Below are 22,115 nucleotides of genomic sequence, written 5' to 3'. Positions count from 1 at the left end.
GGGAAAGGAAAGGTAGGGTGCGGGGGCTGGGGTCCCCCGTAAGGACAGAGCACGGATCTCCCCATTCGGGGTAATAAATGCAGCTCTGTGAGCCCAGCCCAGCGATGGCTCCGCGCTGGCCACCTGTACGAGGGGCGCGAGTGGCCGAACAGGGCTGCTTTCACCATTTCTGCCAGCGCATTGTCCGCGGTTCCAATAACAAGCCATTCATTGCGCTCAAAGGTATGTAAATTTATGGGCACTGACTTTTTTTGGTTGTGAGGATATAAATTTGGATTCGGTTTTAGCTCTGACAAAGCCTGTGATTATGCCTCAGCTTTGTTTACTGGTTCACGTTATTTATTATTTGTTTACTGTGGCCGTTGATAGAATTACAGCCGATCCTTCCCGTCCCCAGCTGCAGGCTTGCCTTGCAAGGCCATCGCTAGCAGGTGTCGCGTGACCCTGCGCTGCCCCTCATCTGTGGCTGTGTCCTGTTTCTTTATTTTATTTTTGTTTGGTTCTGCTCGTGCTGCCTTTTTTTTTTTTTTTTCTTTTTTTGTTTTGTTTTTGCTCTTTGGGGGCCTTGAAATATCCTCGCAGAGATTGAGAACGGAAGGGAGAAAGGGGCTGTCTCTTCTGGAGATTATCCTCCCTCCTGGTTGTTGGCTGCGTTCCTGCCGAGCAGCTTTGAGTGTCTCTGAGACACCGGTGCTGCCGCCGATAACATTCACTCCTGGGTTGCTCCGTCCCTGGCAGCGGTGGGGTTTTATGCGTTCGTGCTCATGGTTTACCCAAGGCATGCATGCCTTCTCAGGCACTAGGATGCCCGTGAACTCTGAGCAAAAGATGCTCTCAATCCCTTAATCGAGCACACTCAGCAGGGCTGGGAGGAGGGATGCAATTGAATTCTTCCGTCTTGGTTAATTTTGGAGCAGTAATGGCCAAAGAACAGCTGCTCGTTTCAGGAGGAGTCGCTAATGACACGTGTTCTTGTGACTGGGAAAATAAAAAAAAGTCCCATAAAAGATGGTGTCCGCTGGAGTTTGCTAAATCTCTTCTCCACTTCTCCGCGTGAACCGGGGCGGCAGAGCAGGACGCCTGCGTCTAATCATCGCGTAGCGCAGCGACTCGTCGGTCGCCCTGCCGTACCCACCGCATGTGCCCAGAGCTCGTCGGCGTTAGCCCTTAGTGCGTGGTACTTGCTGCTGGATTAAATAATCCTACCTGCAAGGAAGGCGGTTTTAGTGCTCTTGGTTCGTAAACTTCCCAGGGAAGAGCTGTGCAGCTCCTAACCCGCCGATGAGCGAGCGGCTGCCCAGGGAAAGCTTGGCTGCCCTCCCGAGTCCAGTGTGTGGTCCCTTTCGTAGCGGGGGGCTGCTGGCTCTGCCCCGGGGAGCGGAGCCTGGCCTGGGTGCTCCATCCCCTGGGAGGAGGAGGAAGCGGGATGGTGTTGGGGGGAGATGGAGCCGGGCAGAGGAAGGGAGACAAGGAACCGGGCAGGGCGGCCGGCGCTTGGGGAGCGGGTGGATGTGGAGCTGCCCCGGGAGAGCTGCTGCTGCAAACCGCCCCGTGCCTTGGATCCGTGCCTCCCTGTGCCTCTGCAGGATGTCGGCTTGACTAGCAATGAGAGGCGGTAAATGGTGCCCTTCTTCCACCCCCCCCACCCACCCCTCCGGGGCTCCCCCCCTCATCCTCACCCGGCTTGTTTTGCAGAAGCAGGAGCCTGCAGCCTGGAAAACACTGCAGCAGCTGCATCCCGTCATTCACGGGGCGCGCAGGATGCGGGCTGCCCCGCATCACCTGGGTGCCCTCCTCGGCGCACATCTGGTTCGTATTCCTCGCACGGGGCTTTAGCAGAAACACACGGCTTCTCCCTGGGCACCGGTGGTGGGTGCTCGGCCCTTCCCCGGGCGGAGGGAGCCTCCGTCCCCCTTCCCCATGTCCCCCCCCAGCCCCGGCCGGGAGCTGCCTGGCCGAGGCAAACCTGGGGGCTGCGCGGGGCCTTTTCCCAGTCCTGCCTTCACTGTCTGACTTTTGCCTGTCAGCATGTGAGAGGAGTTTTATTGGCCTCTTTGATGTTGCGGAGACCAGAACTGTACAGACTTTCATTAAAACCCTGCCCTGTGGGCCCTGGGATTATGAATATTAGAACATTGCCCTTTTATGTGAACACGTATTGACCAGCGAACTCTGAATAGTGTTTTTACTAACGACACCCAAGTGCCCATTACAGCCCCTGCCTGTATTGCTTGAGGTTTACTGTCAGCAGCTCTTCGGGAAAGGTATAAAACCCCTTTCAGAAACGTTCTGCCGCTCCATGCAGCGTGTGCGCGTATGTTAAAAGGTTGCTAAGCTGCCTGTGAAAGCTCATGAAGGCAATTATCCATTTAAAAAAAAAAAAAAGCTAATTAGGCAATTTCTCTCTGTATTTGAAAGCACCCTAGAGGGTCTCATGGGGTGGATTAAGATTTTGTAATATTTTTCAGCTCCTTACTTGATCATCGCCGCTTCGTTTTCTTTCTCTGGCGTTGTGCAATATCGGGTAACAAAGACCTGATTCACGCTCCTTATGCAAGAGCACCCTTTCCCCGGTGCTCCGGGGAGCCTGCGTGCTGGGGACCCTTCTCCGTCCATCCCACGTGTCCTCCTGGATGCGGTGGTTTGTGTTATAGGGACTTGGGCAAAACTTGGGTCTGCGTTTGGCTTCTCCGCTGGCTGCCGGTGGGCTGCGGGGCACGATGCCGAGGGCTCCTCCGTCCCTGCGCTGCATCTGCGTGTTTGCCCCCGAAAAAAGAGACCTGCCTGGCCGCAGGCTGCGTCCCCGCCGGCGTTATTAGCCAGAGCAGCCCCGAACATGTGTGAAACGTGGATTATGCACAGCTCCTAATAGCTGCAGGAACAGCTTGACTCTGCTGCAGCTCTCCCTGGTGCTTTGTGCAAGCGAGCTTTTAATAGTGCCTGTGACACAGAAAAGGCACTATCAGCCTCTTGTAATTTGGGTTCGTTTTTACTGCTGGTGCGTCAGGAGACAACTGTGAACTAATTTCAGTGATGCCATTCGATAACCTTGTGAAATCTGTAACCGTTTCAGGGGGAGGGGGGCTCCTGGAGGCGCAGCTGGGGCCGGGGGGGGGGGGGCTGCGTGGGGCTCCCCGGGGAGGCCTTGTCCCTGCCCTGCGGGGAGGTGCAGGGCTGCTTGGCACGTTTGAGGGCAACGGTTTGCCCCCATCCCTCTGCCTCGCTTGTTCTTCTTCGTTTTCCTTAGCACGAGCTCGTGGATCTTGCTCCATTTCACTGCGCTGAAGCGATTGAAGCAAGTCTGGAGCTGGACCGGCATGAGCGGGTCCGGAACCCCATCTCCCTCGTCAGCCTTCGGCCGATGCTCCGAGCATTCGCTCAGCGGAGAGGGTGGTGTGTCCCCGAGCTCCCTGTGCTGTCCCTGGGGCTCCCCTGGTCCCTTTGCCGGATCCCCCCGGCTCAGGGGGAGCAGAGCGGGGCCCGTCTCGCCGCCTCTGCCGAGAGCAGGGTGTGCGGACGCAGCTCTTGGCTATGGTCGTTGCTGCGGTGGACAAGAGCGATAGGAAAACTGTGTGAGGAGGGATTTAATGCCTTTCTGGGACCACTGCTACTATCCAAACCAGGAGCGGGGCGGGGGGAAGGGAAGCTTTTAGGTTGCTAATCATGAAATTTTATTGCAGCCTAGAGAGGCTGTTGGCAAACCACAACACATACGCGCGCGCACACGCACACTCACACAAATCAGTTGCAGAAAGCCCTGGCTTCCCTTCGCCGCCCCGCGCGCGTGAGCGGAGCTGCCGAAGAGCATCGTGAGCTGGGGCGGCTCGGCAGGACCCGCCGGCAGCAGGGGCTGCGCCAGGGCAAAGCAAACCCTCCCGGTGCTGCCGAACGCCCAGGTCCTGTTGTTGTAAGCCAAAAAGCTTTTACAGCCTCTCAGCCCTTGCCTGTAAAGTCCAACGCCGCTCATAAAACATTAAGAGGCGCAGCATTACTGTAATGCTCTCCAAAGGGACCTGGAGGGCGACTAGACAGTTAGAGCGATTATTACACATCCTGAGCAAAATTGTTCGCTGCAAACCACATATAGCCCCTTATAGCTTTCCATGCAGCGTGAGAGGTCGTTAATTCACGCCCTGATGATGAACTTAATTTTGTTTCCTGCTGAGCAAATGACGGCTTAGAGGCAACTTTGTCTTATTATGGCGTGGAGACTTTTATTTTTGTTTGTGTTTTGTTTGTGTTTTGGTCTTTTCTTGCATTGTTTGCAGAACGGGGAACATGCCTCTGCCTCTTGATTTAAGATTGATGCTTCTCCCAGCAGCGGGGCCTCCCCCAGCCCCTCGGTCGTGTCCTGGACCCGCGGGGGGGTTTCACCTGCTGCAGGCTCCTCTGGCCAAACCCTGCCGTGCACGCGGGGCTAGTTCTGGTTTTAACTCCTCTACTTCCCACTCGCATGGAAAGCTTCCCCCCCTCTTCCTTTTTATTTCCCCTCTTGAACATCATCTTGCTGCCTTGGGTCGTCATTCCCGTCTGCCGTGGGAACGGCTCTGCCCGTGTTGCGGTTCTCTGGATCCTCTGGTTTCAGATGCGCCGCAGTCTTCTCCAAATGCAGCCATCTCCTGGCTTCATGAACCAATTAACGAAAAACTTTCCTCCAATAGAGTAAATAATTTTTTGCTGCGAGGCCAGAATTTAGCTGGGAACATCCGCAGCCGTGCCGAGCGCTCCCCTCCCCGGCCTCAGCCTCCTGCTTCCCAGGGCCCCCGTCCAGGGCTGGGCACTGGTTCCTGCAGTCCATTTTTTCCTGAAAGGAGGAGTGTCCTGCCCTGACTTGCTGAACCCTGGGAAGTCCCTCAATGGAGAGAGGGACCCTTGGGTACTAGACTCGAATTTCTCAGAAAATCTGAGTCCTCCTCCCCTCCCACCGTCATTCCCGAACCAAAGAAACTTTGAAAGCCGGCCAGCCCCAGTGCACGTCCCTTCAACTGGGTGCGGAGCTCTGGGCCAGAGAGTCCAGGTTTCTGGAGAGGCGCTGGGTCCTTCTGGCACAGATCCCTCTGGGCCAGGATTTTGTACTTATTTTGTTGGGTTTTTTTTCCCCCCCACCCCCCTCCCCAGCTTGGGTAAGGCCCACGCAGCTGAAGTTGTGGCAATCTCTTCTTTCCCATGAGTTCATCTTGTAATAAATCGCACCAGCCCTGCGGAGGGGGAGGAGAAAATTGAAAGATGTTTATAGAATTAATTCCCCAAAGGAAATCGCATGGGGGAGAGCAAATGGGGGGAAGAGTTGGGAATTTTTTTTTTTTGTTACAGAAGATAGATTTTTTTTTTTTTTTCATAGTTTGTTGGATGGAAAAAAGTCTGCAGAACAACTTCAGTGCTGGGAAACAATTAGATTTCCTCCTCTGCCGCTCTTCTAAGGAAGAGTTCACTCCCCGTTCGTGCTGTGTGGGTCGTCTTCTGCCACCCTGGGGTCGGAAGGGACCGTTCACATCCTGTGGGACGTGCCACGAATTCCACGTGGTTACTCCAGCGCTGAACCCAGTAACTGGTTTGACTGGGATCTGTCTTCCAGGAACATCCCATCTCTTTGAGGGAGAGTCCCCTGTCTCCCTCGGGAGTTTCCCCAATGCCTTGTTTAATCGCGCTCCTGAAAACTTGGTGCCTTCTGTGGGGTCCTGCAGCTCTCCTCCCTCCCGCCCGTCCTCCTTGCGGCGTTTGAAGGGCTGGGGAAACGCTCCTGCACAAAAAGGAGGAAAAAAAAAACCCCGCAAAAAAACCAAAAGAGGTTTTGAGCTGCTTTGCAGTGTGCAGCCAGCGCAGGCGGGCGATGCGGGGGGCTGCGGCCGGACCCCACCTCGGTTTCTCCCGGTATTCGGGGGTCCGGCGCGGGGGAACCGGGAGGATGCTACCATCTGGCGGCATGGGCTCGCAGCGGCAGCCGGCTCCATCCCGGCCCTGCCTCGCTGCCTGGCCTGGGCTTCCCTGCCGGCAGCTCCATAAAAAGCCACTGTAGGGAAAACAAACAGGCGACCCCAGAACAAAAGCCCCAACCCCTCCGTACTAACGCTGAAGGGAAAATAGCTGCTCGGCTTGTGTTGGTAAAGGGCGTTGCGGCAGACGAAGCGATTGCCTTGATCCTGCCGGTGGACTGACAAGGCAGCCGTGCGTCACCTCGTGCAATTAACTGTCCTGCGTTTGCAGACCAGAACCCGGCGGTAGAGGAGGCGGAGGATGACCGCGATAAACCGAAGCTGCTGGATGAGAAGGAGGAGATGGAGCAGCCGCAAATCAAGGTGCCCATGGAGGTACCCAAGAGAGAGGAGGAGAGAGGAAAGCCGGAGGAGAAAGTGCAGCTTGACCGTCCCGATCAAGGTAACGGGGAACCTGGGGAAAGGGTGCCAGGTTTGGAGCTGGGAGGCGTACGTTGCAGGACTATTTCAGATAAAGGTCCTGATCTCTGCTCGTTACCTCGTGAACTGAAGGTGATTTAGTATTTGATGCTCTCGAGGCTCGTTAGGAATGCCGCCTCCCGATGAGGAGGGAAAGGCAGGGCTGAAAAAGGGCAGCAGGTAGCTGGGTGTGCTGTGAACCTGCTGCCTGTTACTTTCTCCCCTCAGTCTCAAGCCCCCTGACCCTGCCTGTCGTCTGCCCTAGGGATTGCCCTGCCCGTGGGGGAAGCGCATCGCCACGAGCCGCCCGTCCCGCACGACGAAGTGGTCGTGGACATGGGGCGGGAGCGGGAGGAATCTGATGAGAACAAGCTTGCGCCCGGAGGAGCCAACGATCGTCTGCTTAAGCCGGCGCTGGAGGAGCCAGCCGTGCCGAATCCCCAGAAAGAGGCGCTTGGCCCGAAACAAGGGAAGGAAGGGATTGCTGAGAACCAACTGCGGGGAGGGACTGACGAGCCCGTTAAGAATCCGAAGAACGTCCTGGAGGTGATCGTGCAGCAGGATGGCAGGCCGCCATACAAAGGGCTGGAGCCAGACAAACAAGTGCTGGAAGCCAAGGCGCAAGCTGCCGTGCCGGACGGTGAGAAGAAAGCTGAGGCTGCAGGTGACAGGGAGAAATCAAAGCTCCAGCCCCCCAGGAAAGCAGAGGAGGCTGCGAAGTCCGTGGAGAAGGAAGGCGACCCTGGTAAGCGCCCACCACGGCGGCTTGTCTGAACAAACTCGCCTCTTGGCCTGTAATCCCCCCCCGAGAATGGGCGATTTGGTTATTCCTACCTACATCCCAGTGTTTCCTTTTAATTTCACGAGATTAGCATGTGAGCGTGCACAGCCCCTTCAGCAGCTGTTGGGGAGAAGGAGGAATCTGGTGGCTTTGACAGCTACTATAATATCTGTCAAACAGTTGTTTGCTAGCCTACTAAATGTCAGGTGCCATGCTGTTCCTGTGCGTCTCTGAGCTCACTGGGGACACGGAGCCGGGAGATCTTGACAGGTAACACATTGCTAAGTGCCCGTCTAAAAGCTAGTTAGAACCGTTCTTGCATTTTAATTGGCTGAGGTAGTTAGCGCTGGCTCGCTGCCACGAGTCTATAAGATTGTTAAATATTTTTTTTTTATTACTTCCCTTGCAGTCATCGGGTTGAATATAAACTGTGCCGGCTTAGGCAGGGAGGGACAACACGATGTGGTGTCATTTTAGAGAACATCTGCTGCTGGAGCATCCTTATTGACCGCAAAGGTCTGTCGATCTGTTTGTCCGCAGGTGAAAAGCAGGAGCTGCCCCTCCCGGACAGAGCGGATCAGCTGGAGCTGAGGGAGGCCCGAAACACCGAGGAGAAGCAACAGGAGAACGCGGAGAGCAAGCTGGAGGGTGAGCGTGCATCCCCGGGGTGTGCGGGGAGGGGAAGGTGCTGGGCTCCCCCCCGGGAGCCAGGCTGCGAGTGCAGGATTTCTCTCTGCAGGAGGACGGTGCCAGCCAGCGCTGTTCTTGGCTCTTGCCAGCACATAGCTTTAGGCCGTAGTCACCTCCGCGACGGCGGCAATTAGTGCCTGTCTCCAGCGGGCTCACGCCTGCGGCGCAGGCCGGCTGTTCCACGGCGCAGCCCCTGGCAGGGCCGCTCGAGGACATGAGTCACGCTGGCACCCGAGCCCGGCTGCTCCCCAGCTTCGGCGGCTTGAGCGCAGGCGGTGCTGCCCCGGCAAGAGCGAGACCGGAGTGAAACCGTTTGGCTGATGCGAAACGGGGGGACCCGGCAGCACGGTGGGGAGAGGTGGGTGGGCATCGCCCTGCAGCCTTGCGGCGTGGGGCAGACGTGGGCTGTAGCACATGGGGAGACCTGGGCACGTAGCCGTATGGGCGAACGGTGGCAAAGCCCCGTCTGCTCCTTCCATGGAGCCTCGGTGCTGTGCGGTGAGCCCTTCCTCAGGCTGAGCTCGTTGCCTTCGACTTCTGCCTTGCGAGAGGGGTTGGAGCCCGAGCTTGGACTTGCAGCCCGTGCGTGGTGGGGTCCCGTGGCTCTTCGCCTTCGTTCTGGTCTGGAGGTGGTGGGCGTTTGGTCCGATGAGCGATGGCAGTGGGCAGGCTCTGCTCCTGGGGAGCCTATCGCCCTCCTCTTTGGTGGTTACATCTTGGTTTTCTAATTATTTTCTTTCCATTCTGTATTGCAATGGGACTTTAAAAACTGAGTGTAAAAAGCTAGTGGTGGGTCTGGACTACGAGGACTTTTCACGTTTCAGGGAGGGTGAAGGGACCTGCGTTTCCGTGGGGTTTTCCATCTCAGTCTGTGTGGGACTCGCAGGGGATGCTCTCCCATGAGGATGTCACCAAAAGGTACTCTGGGCTTGTTCTGCTCCTCTGCTCTGAGCTGAGCTTCGCACCCAGAGGCTGGGAGAGCGTGGAAAAGGTGAAAAGGTTTCACGGGAACAAGGCGGAGGGCGCGCAGCTCCGTGGGTGCTCTCTGCAAACAGCGGCCTCGCCGGGACCGTTGTTGAGTGCTCCGGCTGTAGCTGCCCTGGGCCATGTGAACTCAGGTACTTCCATTTTATAATTAAGATGTTTTTTTATGAAGAGTGCCTGTTAAAATCCAGCCAAAGCACTGGCTGAGGCCTGCTTTCCCCACGATCAAAGGAGGAGCCGGGAGATAGCGTCGCCTTTTGTTTGTGTGGAAGAGGTGCGCTGCACAAACACAGGAGTTACATGTGTTTGCAGAGCTCTCGGTGAGAAACGCTTTGATTTGGCATTAAACCTTTGCCTGCTGTGTGTTCCACCCAAACATTCCCATGCCGAGCTGGGACCTGGCAGTCTCGGAGAGTGAGATAGTAGAAATGACTTCTGTTTTCATTGTTTATTCTGAGCAAAGTGCGAAAAATAAACAGATCTCGAGAAGTCAATTGCTCTCTTGAAACGACCAAATTCCCCCTCGCAGCCCAGCTTTCTGTAAACGGAGTGGAAGGGGAATTCCAGGGGCCCTCAGCTCATAGCACCATAATGTGAACTGGAAATATTTCTCTGTAATCACCTTGTGGGTGATTAGTGGGACGGGGGGAGGCAGTGCGTGCTGGAGAAGGATTAACCTGGACAGCATCCCTTTTTAATTTAAATGGCATTTTACAGGCTATTAATTTTGACATTATTTCCTGTGGGGCATAATGGTCTAGAAACACCTTGAGTTTCGGAGGAAAGCTGCTTGCTGGTGTGGGAGGCAAGCGACACGCAGGTTCGTAGCCTCCAGATACGACACGATACGTCTGAGTGTCTGTCCAGGCGGAGGAAAGGCAGCAACGTTTCCGTGCAGACCTGGGACTCATAGTTTGTGCGTGACGTGGCGCTTGCAGCGAGTGAATCGACGTGAGTCACTTCTGCTTGGCCCGAAACGCACTCGTCTGTTCTGTGTGACTTTGCGGCTGCGAAGGGCCGGTGGGCAGGGATTTCCCCCCGTTACGTGGCGCGGGGAGCTCGGTTTTGTTGCGGTGGCGGCTCGGCTCGGCTCGAGGTGCGGCTGCCTTTCTGCGCCGCTGGGGTTTCAACCTGCCTGGCCGCCTGCGCTGCTTGCTGCGTGCGAGCGTACTCGGCCGTCAAACCTTTGATTGCTGCTCGGGATCCCAGCCCTTGCACCGTGCTCGAAGCCAAAAATCTTCGGCAGGATTGTTCGGTGGGTGTTTTCCTGCCGTGGGCCAGGCTAGACCTTCCCCTTGGCTAAGCCGGGAGAAGAGACACGAGCAGCTCCTCATCGCTCTGGCCGTAACCCAGGACTTGTCCCCTGAAAAGGCCCAGCTCGGTGTCCGTACCTCACGTGTTGGGTGGATGTTGCCGTGTAGGTTTATCCCACCGTGCGGGTAGTTTCCCTCTGAGGGCAGCTCCCGGTGCTGTGCCTTAGCTGACTCTTCCATTTCCTCCTAAGGTTACGTGTTTGCTGTTTGTGGCCTTTCCAGGCTCGGTTTAGCTGGGATGAAGTCTTTGCAGTGCATTTGAAGAGATTATGTGTTTGAGAAGCCTGGCTAATCTCGAGAGCCGAGCTGCAGCAGCGCTGGGGCTTCCGCAGGCAGCTTTAAAAGCATCTTGTCTCGCTTGGGCAGCCGAGCCCCTCGCTCTCAGACGACTTCTGCCGCTCCCGGCCTCTTCCAGCTCCTGTGCCAAGCAGCCGCCTCGTCCTTCCCTGTGCTGGGAGCCCAGCAGACCTGCTCCCCTGTACCGCTTCTTCACAGCTCTTCTCCCTGAGCAGTTCCTGAGAGCTTGGTTTTGATCCCTCCACCCACATCTTGGGAGGGCGATGTTCTGGGTTAGCACGTGTGGTAGTGAGCAGCCAGTCTGGGCTTTTGGCTGCCGTCCTCGGTGGAGGTACGCCGGAGCGGTGCCGCCGTGATCGCCGTCAGTGCCAGCAGCAGAGCCGTACCGCGTCCATCCCTCCCTCCTGGCGAACGGGCAGCGTTTGCAGAGCAGGACCTTCCTGCCGAGGAAAGCCCCTGCAGCCCCTCCAGCGCCGAGAGGTGATTAGTGAGGGGTCTGGGTCATGGATTTTCTTTTGTTGTTGTTGTTTTTCTTTCTTTTTTTTTTCCCTTTTCTAGAAGCGGGGCAGGCGAACCTGCTTGATCACGCTGTGCTGCTGCAGGTGATCAAAGAACAGCAGGTACAGCAGAAGCAGCTACTTGACCAGCAGGCAAAACTGCTGGCTGTAATCGAAGAGCAGCACAAGGAGATCCACCAGCAAAGGCAGGAGGAGGGAGGAGAGGAGAAGCCAAAGCAAGGTAAGGACGTCGCCAAAGAGCGTGACCCCTCCACGGGCTGATCGCTGCTCAAAGCAGCTTTAAAATCGGGCTGGGAGAGATCCGAGTCCCTTTGGCACATGGCAGAGTCCGCTCTGCAAAAGCCATTCCTGCGTCGGACCCCGGCCTCCGAGGTGGGGATCCCCGGCCCCCGTGCGCAGGGATAACGCTCTCCCCCACGGCTCTCCTTGCTTTCCCGTGTGGCCGTTGATGGTGTGATCTCTTCTCCTGTCCCGCTGTTGTGCAGAATGCGGTGGCAGGAGAAGGGAATCTCTCACTCGTAAGACTTTTACGTGTCGGTTTTTGTTCTGCAGCGGAAACGCAGCAGGAGCCCGCTGTGCCTCTCTCCAAGAGCAAGGAGGACGAGGGCCTCGGAGCTAAGCAAGAAGCAGCTGCGAAGCCGCTCAGCAAAGAGTTGTTGGAGCACCCTGCGCAGGGCCCGGGCAGGCAGCCTGCCGACTCCGCGGAGCAGCGCAGGGGGACCGCAGGAAAGCTGGAAGAGGCTGGACACAGACGTGAGATTCCTAGGGTTCCTCCCAAGGAGCGGAAGGTGTTGCCACAGGAGAATGACAGAGCTGTTAAAAATCCTGCGGAGAACTGGGATCCCCTTCACGGGGATGCCCAACACGTTCCAGCAGCCAGAAACCACCTAGAAAAGCAACCCTTGGCGGAGGATTTAGGAGGAGATCGTGAAGCCAAAGCTGGAAGAGATGTCCACGAGAAGAAGAATTCCCTGAAAGCCATGGAAGTAGCTACAGCTCCCATCCAAAGAGAACAGCTGGGGGCTGCCAAAGTTCAGGGAGTAGCAGGAAAGAGTCTGGAAAGAGACTCAGGAACAGACCTTAAAGCCAAAGCACTGAGTCAGGTGGAGCCCAAAGACCTGGCAGTTGCGCTGGACTCCTCCAGTAAAAGGAACGTGGCAGAGAGCGAGCAGCACCTACGGGAGCGTCAGAGAGGTGCAGACGCCGAGGGAGCCGAGGGTGCTGGCAGAGGGCAGCAGGGGGAGGGCTCGCAGGCCTCGCGGCGGGACCTGCCTGGCAAAGGGGAGGTGAAGGAAGAAGCTCCTCGGGAGAACGCGGTGGACGTGGTCCAGGACCCGCAGGGAGGTCTGCGGAGCAAGCAGAGGCACGGGGATGGAGGTCTCTCAAACAACGCTGAGAAGAAACCGGGCCCTGAGAATGCTCCTGCCCCAAAGCCTGAGAAAGGAGCCGCTGCCCAGGGGGACCAGAAGCTGGACCACGATGTCAAACCGAACCGGGACCTGAAACTGCAGGCGGACCTGGACCTCCGCCGGAGGAGACGAGACCTGCTGCCTCGCGAGGAGGAGGAGGAGGAGGCTGCGCAGGGGGCGGGGGTCTTCATTGGCCTGAACCCCCTTCCAGATGTGAAAGTAAACGACCTCCGGAGCGCTCTAGAGACGCGATTAAACCAAGTTGCGGAGGGGGCTCAGCAGGTGGTCCGCAGCCGGCAGATCAAGCAGATGACGCAGGCGGACGGGAGCGTGTGAGCGGGGTGGTTGTGCTCGGTGGGTGGCTGCGGGTCTTGGCCGCAGGCACGGGGCTGAGGAGCTCCGTAGGGAAGGTTCCAGTTAACCGGCTGGTTTTTTTGGCCGCTGTTGCTCGGGCAGTGGTTGGTCTCAGCCGAGCGGCACTTTGCTGGACGCAGCGCTGGGGATCCACGGGATCTCCTTGGACCTGTGAGCACCATCCAGGGGACCGTGGGCTTCTCGGGTCTCTGCGACGGTAGCACCTCCCTGCGTGTGCCCGCAGGTGGCTGAGGAGATGGCAACCGTGAAAGAAAAGCTCCCGCTGTCCTCTGGCTTTCAGAGGTTGCCATCTACCTCGGCTCCCTGCCAGGCCAGCTTTCAAGGACCTTTTTCAACATCTCGTTCGTTATTGAATCGCCTTCTCCATCTGGCTCTCGACTCCCTTTTCAAAACCGAGGTGGTCCTCCGCGAGGTTCCCCTGCCTGCTTGGAAAAGCTTCCCTGGCACCCGCCTGTGGGTTCCTTCGCCCCGGCTGTGCGGGGCTTCGGGGCAGAGGTCTGGGGCTGCGGGAGGAGGGGAACCGGGGATCGCGCATCTCGGGAAAGGCTTTAGTCTGGAGAAGCATCAAGTCGTGAGTTGAGGACCAGCTTAGCCGATTGCTTTGGTGTTTCTCTCGAAATGGGAGCTGTTAGTCTTGCATGTTTAGGAGATAGTTGTGGTTTAGGAACCTAGTTTAGTAGAAACGCTGCCTTAAACGGGCACAACTGCCGCTGTTGTGCTGCCTCTACTCCCAGGGATTTAATTCGTTGGCCACACACTAGCAATAACACGGAGCTTTGCTCTCGCCACCCTCCCCGGATGCTCAACTCTCATCTGCGCTTTCAAGCTCGACTTCTCCTGTCCAAAGTGCATTATGAAGCTCAACCCGGGCGCTGCAGACTGCCCCCCCCGCCCCCCCCTTCCCCAAACCAGCTTGATTTTTCTGCAAGAGATGACTAATTCGGGAACAAAAGACGTGGCTTAAAAGGGCGGGCTCGGGGGCTTGGCTCAAGCATACCTACCTCTTCTCTCCGTAACGCGGTGGAGCGTGTTTTGTTTTGTGCGTTCTTCCCAGCCCCCCTCTGCGCTGTGTTTTACATCCATAGATGTCAGTACTCTGCCCCTGGAAATGTATTTTATGAGCAAGGAAGGGAAGAGCTTCTCTGAGAGCCCTGGTTCGTTTCAGGCTCCCAGACAGTGATTCATCCCTTTGGGTTTTTGGTTTTTTTTTTTTTTTGTATTTGTTTTTACATCCTGACTTGCGAATGTAAGAAATCAAATCCCAAAGCTCTCACTAGAACGGCTGAAATTTCCCAGCCTGGAGTCTACAGACCTCATCACTGTGGTGGTTTTTATATCTGTATTTCAAAGTGTCTTTGGTAAACTAGCCTCGTCGAGTTCCTGTCCGATGGGACCTCGCAGAGCCAGGGACGGGTCGTTACCGGACACGCGGGACTGTCACACCGGCTCCGGTCACTCGGGAACTGCTGCCGCCTGCCTGGGACGTGTGCCTGTTGCTTGAAGGATGTCGTCTTAATTCCTCATTAAAATGACACAGAGCCACAGGGCAACGGCCACGGACTTGGGCGGACTTCAGGAGGATCACCCCCCGTGACTGTCACGGCCTTAACCCTCAGGACCCCCCCCCCATCGTACAAAGCGAGCTTCTCCATTACGCTGTCTTAAAGCACAAACAAGGCGGCCGGGAGCCCTGGAGCCGCTCCGCAGGGACGGCGGCGGGTTCACGGAGACTGCCGGGGGGAGACGGGTCCCGGCTTTGTCCCCCTGCGGCACCAACCAGCCTGGAGCAGGGGCTGGGTCTGCCCCTTCTTGCCCTCTGCTGCCTGCCAGGGTCTGGCCTGGGCTGTCCCGGCAGCGAGGGCAGGGTGAGGGCAGGGCGAGGGCAGGCTCCTGCCCTGCGGGGTCAGACCTGCCTGTGTTTGTTGGCGTCGAGTTGTTTGCGTGAACACAAAGGACCAAAGATGCTCCTGACATTCCTCAGCAGCTGGGAACGGTGGGGTGCCGTCCGTGGGGACCCCCAAGCCGGGCTGGGAGCCGGCAGGAGCTGCCGTCGCCTCTTGCCTGCCCGGGGACTGCTCGTACTGGGGTGGAGGGCTTGGTGGGAGAGACCGGAGGGGAGGCTGAGCTGATCAATAAAATAAGCTGAAGCATTTTGATCTGAATTCTCTTTTTTTTTTTTTTTTTTTTTAATTAAAAAAAGATCTGTAAGCCTTACTCAGCCACTGGGCTGTGGCTGCCCGGGCAGGCAGCGGCGTCTGCTTTGCTCTGTACCCGCGGGGAGTTACGTTGCTGAAGGAAAAGAAGCTTTTGTGCTTTCTTGGGAGGTTTGCTCCTCCCTGCTGCCGGGGAAGAGGAGGGGAGGCTGGGATCCTCCCGCTGCCCTCACACGCAGGGCCTGGCTCGGGGATGGAAACGTCTTAATTTGACATTCAGGGGATCAAGCAGCTGCAGCAGAGCCGCTGCCAGAGCCGGAGCCGTTGGAAGCCGGCGGCAGGGATGCGGGCTGCCTTCCCGAAGCGCCCCGCTTCTTCCCTGAGCTCCTGCCGCCCCCGGGGCCGGCGTCCGTCTCGCCTCTGCCGGAGCCAGCGCGGAGCTCAGCACCGGGGGCTGCGGTTCCTGCTGCTGTTGCAGGGAATTTGACTGTTGAGGAAAGCTGCAGCTCGCACGGAGCCGCGAAATGGCTCCGAACGCGGGACCGCAGAGAGCGGAGGAAAAGGGGCTCCGTGAAGCGTAGATTAAAGCGCGGGGGGGTGCGTTATGGGGCTGCTCTTTCCAGGCCGGGCAGCGGGTGAGATTTCGGTCTCCGCTCTGCCATCCCGGCTCACTTGTCCCACGGCTGCTCTGCCTCTTCGGGCTGGGCCGTGGCCTCCCGCAGCCCCGGGGCCGGTGGCTGCCAGAGCCTGGCAGTGACCCAGGGGCCCGAGGTGCCGCAGCGAGGGCCGGGCAGCGGCCGGGGGCTCCGCCAGCCGCCCCCGGCCCCGCCAGCCGCCCCCGGCCCCGCCTCGCTCGTTCTTCCCTCATTTAAGGACAAACCGGGTCGGGTTTGGGAGTTTTTTATTTATCCGCAGCATCTCCAGGCCGGTGCGCGGGGTGAGGGCCGCCGGGGCCGGTACCGCGGTCACTTCGGCGTCGCCTTCGCCTGCAAAGAGTCTCGGTTCAAGCCGGGCTGAGGCCTCCACGGCCGCCGCAGCCGGAGCCGTGCCCGGAGCCGCTCCCCCAAACCGGCACCGGGACCGGGACCTACCGCCCGGGCGAAGCAGTCCTGCAGCGCCCGGAACTCCTCCAGGCAAGCATCCCGCCGTAGCTCCGTCGTCCCGGCCGCCGCCGCGGCCACGCACCGACCGTAAGCAGCCGCCTACGGGGAACGACAGGGAACGGGAGCGGGGCGCCGGGCCCGCCGGGCCCCCCCGGGGCCGGTGTCCCCCCCCCCTCCCCGCGGCCCCACCTGCTCCCCGCAGCCCGCCAGCAGCGCGGGGAAGCGCCGCAGCCGCGCCCGCGCCCGCAGCCAGACGCCCCGGCCCGACATTGCCGCCGCCACGCCGCCTCACAGCCTGGGCGCCGCCATAGCGGAGCAACCGTGATTGGCCGTCCGCCGCGCTCATCAAAGTGTCGCGCCCTCGTATTGGGCGCCGGCGGACGCCCGCCCCTCGGGCTCGTCGATAGGTGAAACGGTGTGCCTATCAAAGCGTATTGTCTCTCTGATTGGGTGATGGCGGAAGGCCGTCCCCTCGTCCTTCTCGGGTTGGTCGGGTCGGCCTGCCGAAAGCGTAGATTGGTCATTCGCGGCACCCGCCTCCCGAGCCCCTACTGATTGGTCGTTCGTCGCGGGCAGCTCTGATTGGCGGAGGTGCCGGTTGTTTACTTCGCAACTCCCGCCACTTTGCCGCCGGCGTCAGCCTTGGGGGTCACTTCCTCCCGGAGCTCCGCCCTCCCTCGCCGATGACTGGCCGAGCGGCAGCGTCTCGCACTCTCATTGGTGCGCAGCGCCTTCCGGGGGGCGGAGCCGCGAGGCCGTTTTCGGGCCGGGCAGAGCCGGCGCCGGGAGTGTCATGGCGGCGCCGCTGAGAGACCGGTTGAGTTTCCTGAGCCGGGTACGGGCCGGGCCGGGGCGGGGGTGGGAGCGGGGGTGGGGGGCTGCCTGAGGGCGTGACGTCACTCCGCCACCCGTGATGCCGTCGCTGCACCTTCCCACCTCCCGTGCTGTCAGAGCCCGGGGTCCCTCGGCCTTGCCGTGGCACTCCTGCCCTTGCACTCTGATGTCGTAGCTGTGACGCCATTTATTAAGAGGGGTGTGATGTCAGTGCAGCGGTATGGTCTCACCGGGGTAGGGACGGGGGGGGCTGCTTCTACAGGGGCTCGCGGGGCCTGGCCTGCACCGGGGCCGGGCCCCACTCGGGGTCCAGCCCTACCCGGGCCCGGGCCTGGCTCCTCTCACGCCGCCCTTCCTCCTCCTCCTCCTCCTGCAGCTGCCGGTGCTGCTGAGGGGCACGGCGGACGATGACATCCCCTGCCCCGGGTACCTGTTTGAGGAGATCGCCAGTATCCTTCCGGGGAGCGCGGGGTGGTGGCCCCCGGGGCCGCTCCGGGCCTGCGGGGCCGGGTGGGGGCGGCCGGGGCTGGAGGGGGAGAGGGGCTGGCAACCAGGGGAGGGGGGGGCTGCTGCTGCTGCTCCCCTCCCCGATCCGGGCTGCGGTCCCCGTTGGGGGGAGCAGGATCCCTAACCCCCCGCCCCAGAGATCTCCCACGAGTCGCCCGGCAGCAGCCAGTGCCTGCTGGAGTATCTCCTCAACCGGCTGCAGAGCAGCTCCTGCCACGTCAAGCTGAAGGTAGGTTGGTGGTGGTGAGCCGGGGCCGGGGCGGGGGGGGGTGAAGCTGCTGTGGGGCTCCCCCCGGCCGCAGAGGAGCCCCGAGGCCGGGGTGACGGGCCAGAGCATTGCCGCAGGGCCGGGGGCTGTCGGGGCAGCCGCCACTTGGCCTTCTCACCCTGCGTCCGCAGGTGCTGAAGATCCTGCTGCACACCTGCGCCCAGGGCTCCCCGCAGTTTGTCCTGCAGCTGAAGAGGAATGCCTGCTTCATCCGGGAGGCAGCAGGTAAGGGGGTGAGGAGCTGGGGAGCTGGGGCAGGAGAGCGGGGAGCAGCCCTGCGCCGTGCTGGAAAACCCAGCCTGGCTGTGGCGGGGGAGAGCCCAGGGCGGCTCCTGCCTGCGGGGGCTGCTCCAGAGGCCGAGTGCTGGCCGGGGCCGGGGTCCTGCCCCATCTTGCCTCGTGCCTGGGAGCCGAGCATCCCCCAGCCCTCCCGACCTCGTGCCTTGCAGTGTTTGCTGGGCCCCCAGACCCCCTCCACGGCAACAGCTTGAACCAGAAGGTCCGGGCGGCCGCGCAGGTGAGTGCCGGCCTGCCCGACAGACTGCTCAGGCTGCAGGGCAGCTCTGCCTCCCAGACCCCCGCCTTGGGGTCCGGCCGGGGTGCCTGGTGCCCCGCAGCTCTCTGCCCACACCCCCTCCTCTCTCCCGGCAGGACTTGGCCAGCGTTCTCTTTTCGGATGCGCCGCTCCCCCAGCCTGCCGCGCTGCCTGCCCGTCCCCTGCCTCCTGCCGGTAAGTGCAGGCCCCTCAGGGCTCTGTCACCTCCCGTGGGCCGTGCTGGCAGCGCCGGAACGATCCCTCCGGCCGGAGCTGTGGGTGTGCGGAGGGTCCCCTGGCCAGGGGGGCTGTTTTGGGGGGGAGGGCAGGGTGCCACAGGTCCCGGTGACGGGTGTCTGGCTGCTTCCCCTGCCCCACCGCGGGCCCCGGCACTGCTCGCTGGGGATGTCCCGCAGCTCTGGCCAGAGCAGGCTGCAGGGTACTGTGTCAGAGGGAAAAGCGTGCCTGGGGGAGCGGAGGGATGCTGCCCTGCACCCCAGCTCCTCCCGACTGCCCCAGGCACTCCCCTGGGCTTACAAGAGGGAGGAACAGCAGTGGAGGGTGACCCCGAACGCCTGTGCTCCCTCTGAACGTGCCTTGTGCCTCCCCCAGGCATGGGCTCCAGCCCCTGTGGCTCCTTGCAAGGATTTGGCTTCAGCAGTGAGAAAAGCGGCTCCGGTAAGTCCTTGGCTGTGCCCTCGCCCGGTGCTGCCCCCTCGCCCCCGTGACACCTCGCCCCGCGTGGGTCCCCTGCTCGGTTACTGCCCTGCCCGCGCGCCGTGATGCCGCAGCCCTGGGGCTCCTGCCTGGGGGTTTCGACCCGGCTCCCAGCATTTGGAGAGGCCTAACCTGGTTGCCGGCTCTCTCGGCGGGTGTTTCTGGGTGACTCAGAGCAGAGCTGCGCCGCACCCTTTGCTTTGTGCGGCTCTCCCCTTTCCCAAGCCGTCTGACGGGTGCTGGGGCTGGCAGTGGGGGGGCTCTGCCGGGTCCTTCCCTACTGGGAGGTGTGGTGGGGTCATGGGAGGCTGGCTTGTGCCCCGTGGCCTGTCCCGGTAGCTCCCAGGTCTTCCTCACCCTCCTTGTCCAGCCAGAAATCCGGGCTGTGCCTGGAGCTCGGCTGCCAGGGCTACTCGTCATCGCCGGCGGGTCCCTGCCGTCCCCTCGTGACACCCTGCGGGGCGGTGGGTGCCCGGGGGCTGGGCTGGGCTCCCCGGGAAGCGCCTGATGCCCTGTTTTTTCCCCAGCTTCGACGGGGGAAGCCTTGCTCAGCACCATCCAGCGAGCTGCCGAAGCGGTGGCCCACGCCGTGCTCCCTTCCCCGGAGGGGCCCCGGCCGCGCCGCAGGGAGCTCCACGAGGACGCCTACCAGCCCGTGAGAGCCCCCTCGCCTGCCAGGAGCTCGGCCGGGGCTGTGAAGCCATCAGCGACCACCGCAGCGCGCAGCACCCGAGGTAGGTCCCCTCACCGCTGGGCTGGGGCGGCCATCGGTTGCTGGGGGTCCCCGTAAAGTATTTGGGGCTGGTTTTGGGGGGTCAACACCTCACCGCTGCTGTCCCTGCAGTGAGGCACCAGCCGGGGCTGGCCGGGGGCGGCTGGGAGGAGGCGGACAGCGGGCACAGCTCCCAGGACTCCTCGCAGGGGAACGGCGAGTTGAGCCGCACCTCGGACTCCTGCAGCAAATCGGGCAGCGACAGCCACTCCGGGGCCAGCCGGGAGCTGAGCCACGTGGCCGAGAGGTGAGAGCGGGGCTGCGAGGGGGCTCCCCTTCCCCCGGGACCTTCTGAGATGCTTCCCTCATCTCCAGGAACGGTGCCCTTGTTTTCCACACCATTAATCCGGAGTCCTCTGGCACTGCTGAGCTGTATTCCTCCTGGGATGCTTGGCCTCCCAGCCCGGGCAGCCCGTGGGTGGGCAGAGCTGCTGGGGCAGGGGAGCTGATTTGGGAGGGAGCCCCTGCCCGCAGGAGGGTGCTGGGGGTCTGCGCTGGGACCCCAGGAGGGAGCAGGGCTGGCCCCTGTCCCCACCGAGGCGTCTCCCTGAGCAGGGTGGACGCTGACAGCCTGGGCGACTGCGTGCGGGAGGTGAGCCTGGTGTCGGTGCTGACCCGCGGTGCCAGGGTCTTCCTCACCAGGGAGGAAGCACAGCGCTTTGTCAAGGAGTAAGTGCCCGAGGCGGACGCTCCCCGGGACCGTGGGTGCTGCGGGGCCGGGTGGGGAGCACTGCGGGGGCTTTGAGGAGCCAGCCTGAGCCCTTCTCACCCCGCTGGCTACCTTGGCCTGGATCTCCAGGGCTGAAACACTGCCGGGCAGGAGGGCTGCCTGCTCCCGGTGCTGCGTGCGGCCGGCGCGGCCGTAACCCCTTCCCCTTGGCCAGGTGCGGGCTGCTGAACTGCGAGGTGGTGCTGGAGCTGCTCAGCCGGGCGCTGGAGGACCCCAGCGACAGCGTCCGCATGGTGAGCGCGGGGCAGTCCCGGCGTGCCGCCGGCACGTGCCCGCCTTGCTGCCCACCCCGGGCTGTGCCGCTGCAGGCAGAGAGTTGGAGGGACGGGGGGAAGAAATGCCGCCGAGCCGGGGCGTTTCGGTGTCTGCCTGTCCTGCCTGCCTGGCTCAGCCGCGCTCTCCTCCCCGCAGAGATCCATGTGCGCCATCTCCTCCCTCATGTGCTCCGACCTGCTCTCCTGGACCAGATCTTTGCCGTGACTCGGCAGCACCTGCAGCAGCTCAGCCAAGGCAGCCCCGGCCCCGTCGCCAACCGAGCAACGAAGGTGACTCCTGGGACATCCCCGTGCCCTCTCCCCGGGGCAGGGGGCTCCTGGGGACCCAGCTCTTGGCAATAATTCCGTGCGTGTCCCAGAGGGGTGGGAATTGTCCGCCTCTCCCGGGAGCGGGGAGCCTGGGGTGTGTGACGCTTCCTCCCTGGGAGACAAGGCTGAGCCCTGGGAGGGGACACGGGGCTGATCCCCAGCACCCCAGGGAAAAGATGCCGGGGCCGGGCCCCCTTCCCGGTGCCGCTCTCACTCCCGCCCGTCCCACTCTTCTCCTCCCAGATGCTGCGGCAGTTCGAGGCTCTCTGCAGAGGCCAGCCTTCCCGAAGAACGCCCGTCCGGACTCGGACCCCTCCGCCCTCGCCGTGGGCTCAGCCCCGTGCACCGGGGACCTGCTGACGGACATCCCGCCCCTGCCAGGCGAGAGCATCCTCACCCCCCTGAGTGCGGTCCCGCTCCCCACAACCGCGCCGGCCCGCGGTGAGGAGCAGGGGGTGGAAGCGGAGACCCCCGGGCAGCCCGGTGCCGCGGTGCCAGCCTGTCCCTGCCAGCAGGAGACGGCGAGCAGGCTGGCAGGGGACACGGCGGGTGCCGCTGCGCCCTCCCAAAGCCTGTCCCTCTTCGCTGGCATGGAGCTGGTGGCTCGTCCCGGCACGGTGCTCTGCCCGGACTCTCCGCCGGCAGAGCCGCGGACGCTGTCCCAGCCTGAGGACAGGCAGACGGACACGGAGGGCGGCCGGCAGCCCTCGGCCTTCGCCTTTCTCAACGTGTAGCTGCTGTCACGCTCCCGGGGGCTGCTGGGGCTTTGCTCTCCCTCCCTGCGGGGCCTGCTGCACCACGGCTCCCGGGGGCTCCTCCGCGGGCGGCCAGCTGCTCCCGCACCGGGCTCGGCAGGGACGGGGGCCCTGCTCCCCCACCTTCCCCCGCGGCACCCCGGGGAAAAGTAAACGAGCAGCTCCTACGTGCCCCGTCCCACAGGGGCGAGGGAAGGGGGGCTGCCGGGGGGCTGCCAAGGGGATGCGGGGTGTGAAACGGCGGCGGGGGCCAGGGCTTTGATAAGGTTATAACGTCCCTCTTGCTGCGGTTTGTTTTTTTTTTTTTCTTTTTTTGCCAAAAGTCCCCAGTTTCCTGGGGGCAGCGGAAGGGCACGGCTGCTGGCACCCCTCGCTGTGCAGGGGAGCTGGGGTGGAGA

General features: G+C 61.4%; 2 protein-coding genes across 2 annotated transcripts in view; both read left to right on the top strand.

Moving 5' to 3' along the window:
- Window positions 1-14,911, top strand: part of SLC38A10 (solute carrier family 38 member 10) — a 38,594-nt gene extending 23,683 nt beyond the window's left edge. The window contains exons 12-16 of the mRNA XM_050908227.1: window positions 6,205-6,375; window positions 6,658-7,137; window positions 7,714-7,821; window positions 11,016-11,195; window positions 11,528-14,911. Coding sequence (XP_050764184.1) covers window positions 6,205-6,375; window positions 6,658-7,137; window positions 7,714-7,821; window positions 11,016-11,195; window positions 11,528-12,720 — 2,132 coding nt within the window. The 3' untranslated portion in view covers window positions 12,721-14,911. The remainder of the gene's footprint in view (window positions 1-6,204; window positions 6,376-6,657; window positions 7,138-7,713; window positions 7,822-11,015; window positions 11,196-11,527) is intronic.
- A 1,892-nt stretch (window positions 14,912-16,803) lies between these two features.
- TEPSIN (TEPSIN adaptor related protein complex 4 accessory protein) lies at window positions 16,804-21,711 on the top strand. The gene is given in 15 exon segments (XM_050908232.1): window positions 16,804-16,850; window positions 17,226-17,298; window positions 17,494-17,585; window positions 17,756-17,849; window positions 18,074-18,141; window positions 18,276-18,354; window positions 18,772-18,837; window positions 19,404-19,610; window positions 19,721-19,895; window positions 20,201-20,317; window positions 20,533-20,611; window positions 20,790-20,835; window positions 20,838-20,923; window positions 21,206-21,265; window positions 21,268-21,711. Coding segments are annotated over 15 exon segments (1,713 nt in total). The 5' UTR covers window positions 16,804-16,808; the 3' UTR covers window positions 21,697-21,711.
- The last annotated feature ends 404 nt before the right edge of the window (window positions 21,712-22,115 follow it).

The sequence above is a fragment of the Gymnogyps californianus genome, chromosome 19, assembly GCF_018139145.2.
Source record: "Gymnogyps californianus isolate 813 chromosome 19, ASM1813914v2, whole genome shotgun sequence".
Taxonomy (NCBI): domain Eukaryota; kingdom Metazoa; phylum Chordata; class Aves; order Accipitriformes; family Cathartidae; genus Gymnogyps; species Gymnogyps californianus.
The sequence above is the reverse complement of the archived record's forward strand: the minus strand, read 5'-3'. Positions and strand labels throughout refer to the sequence as shown.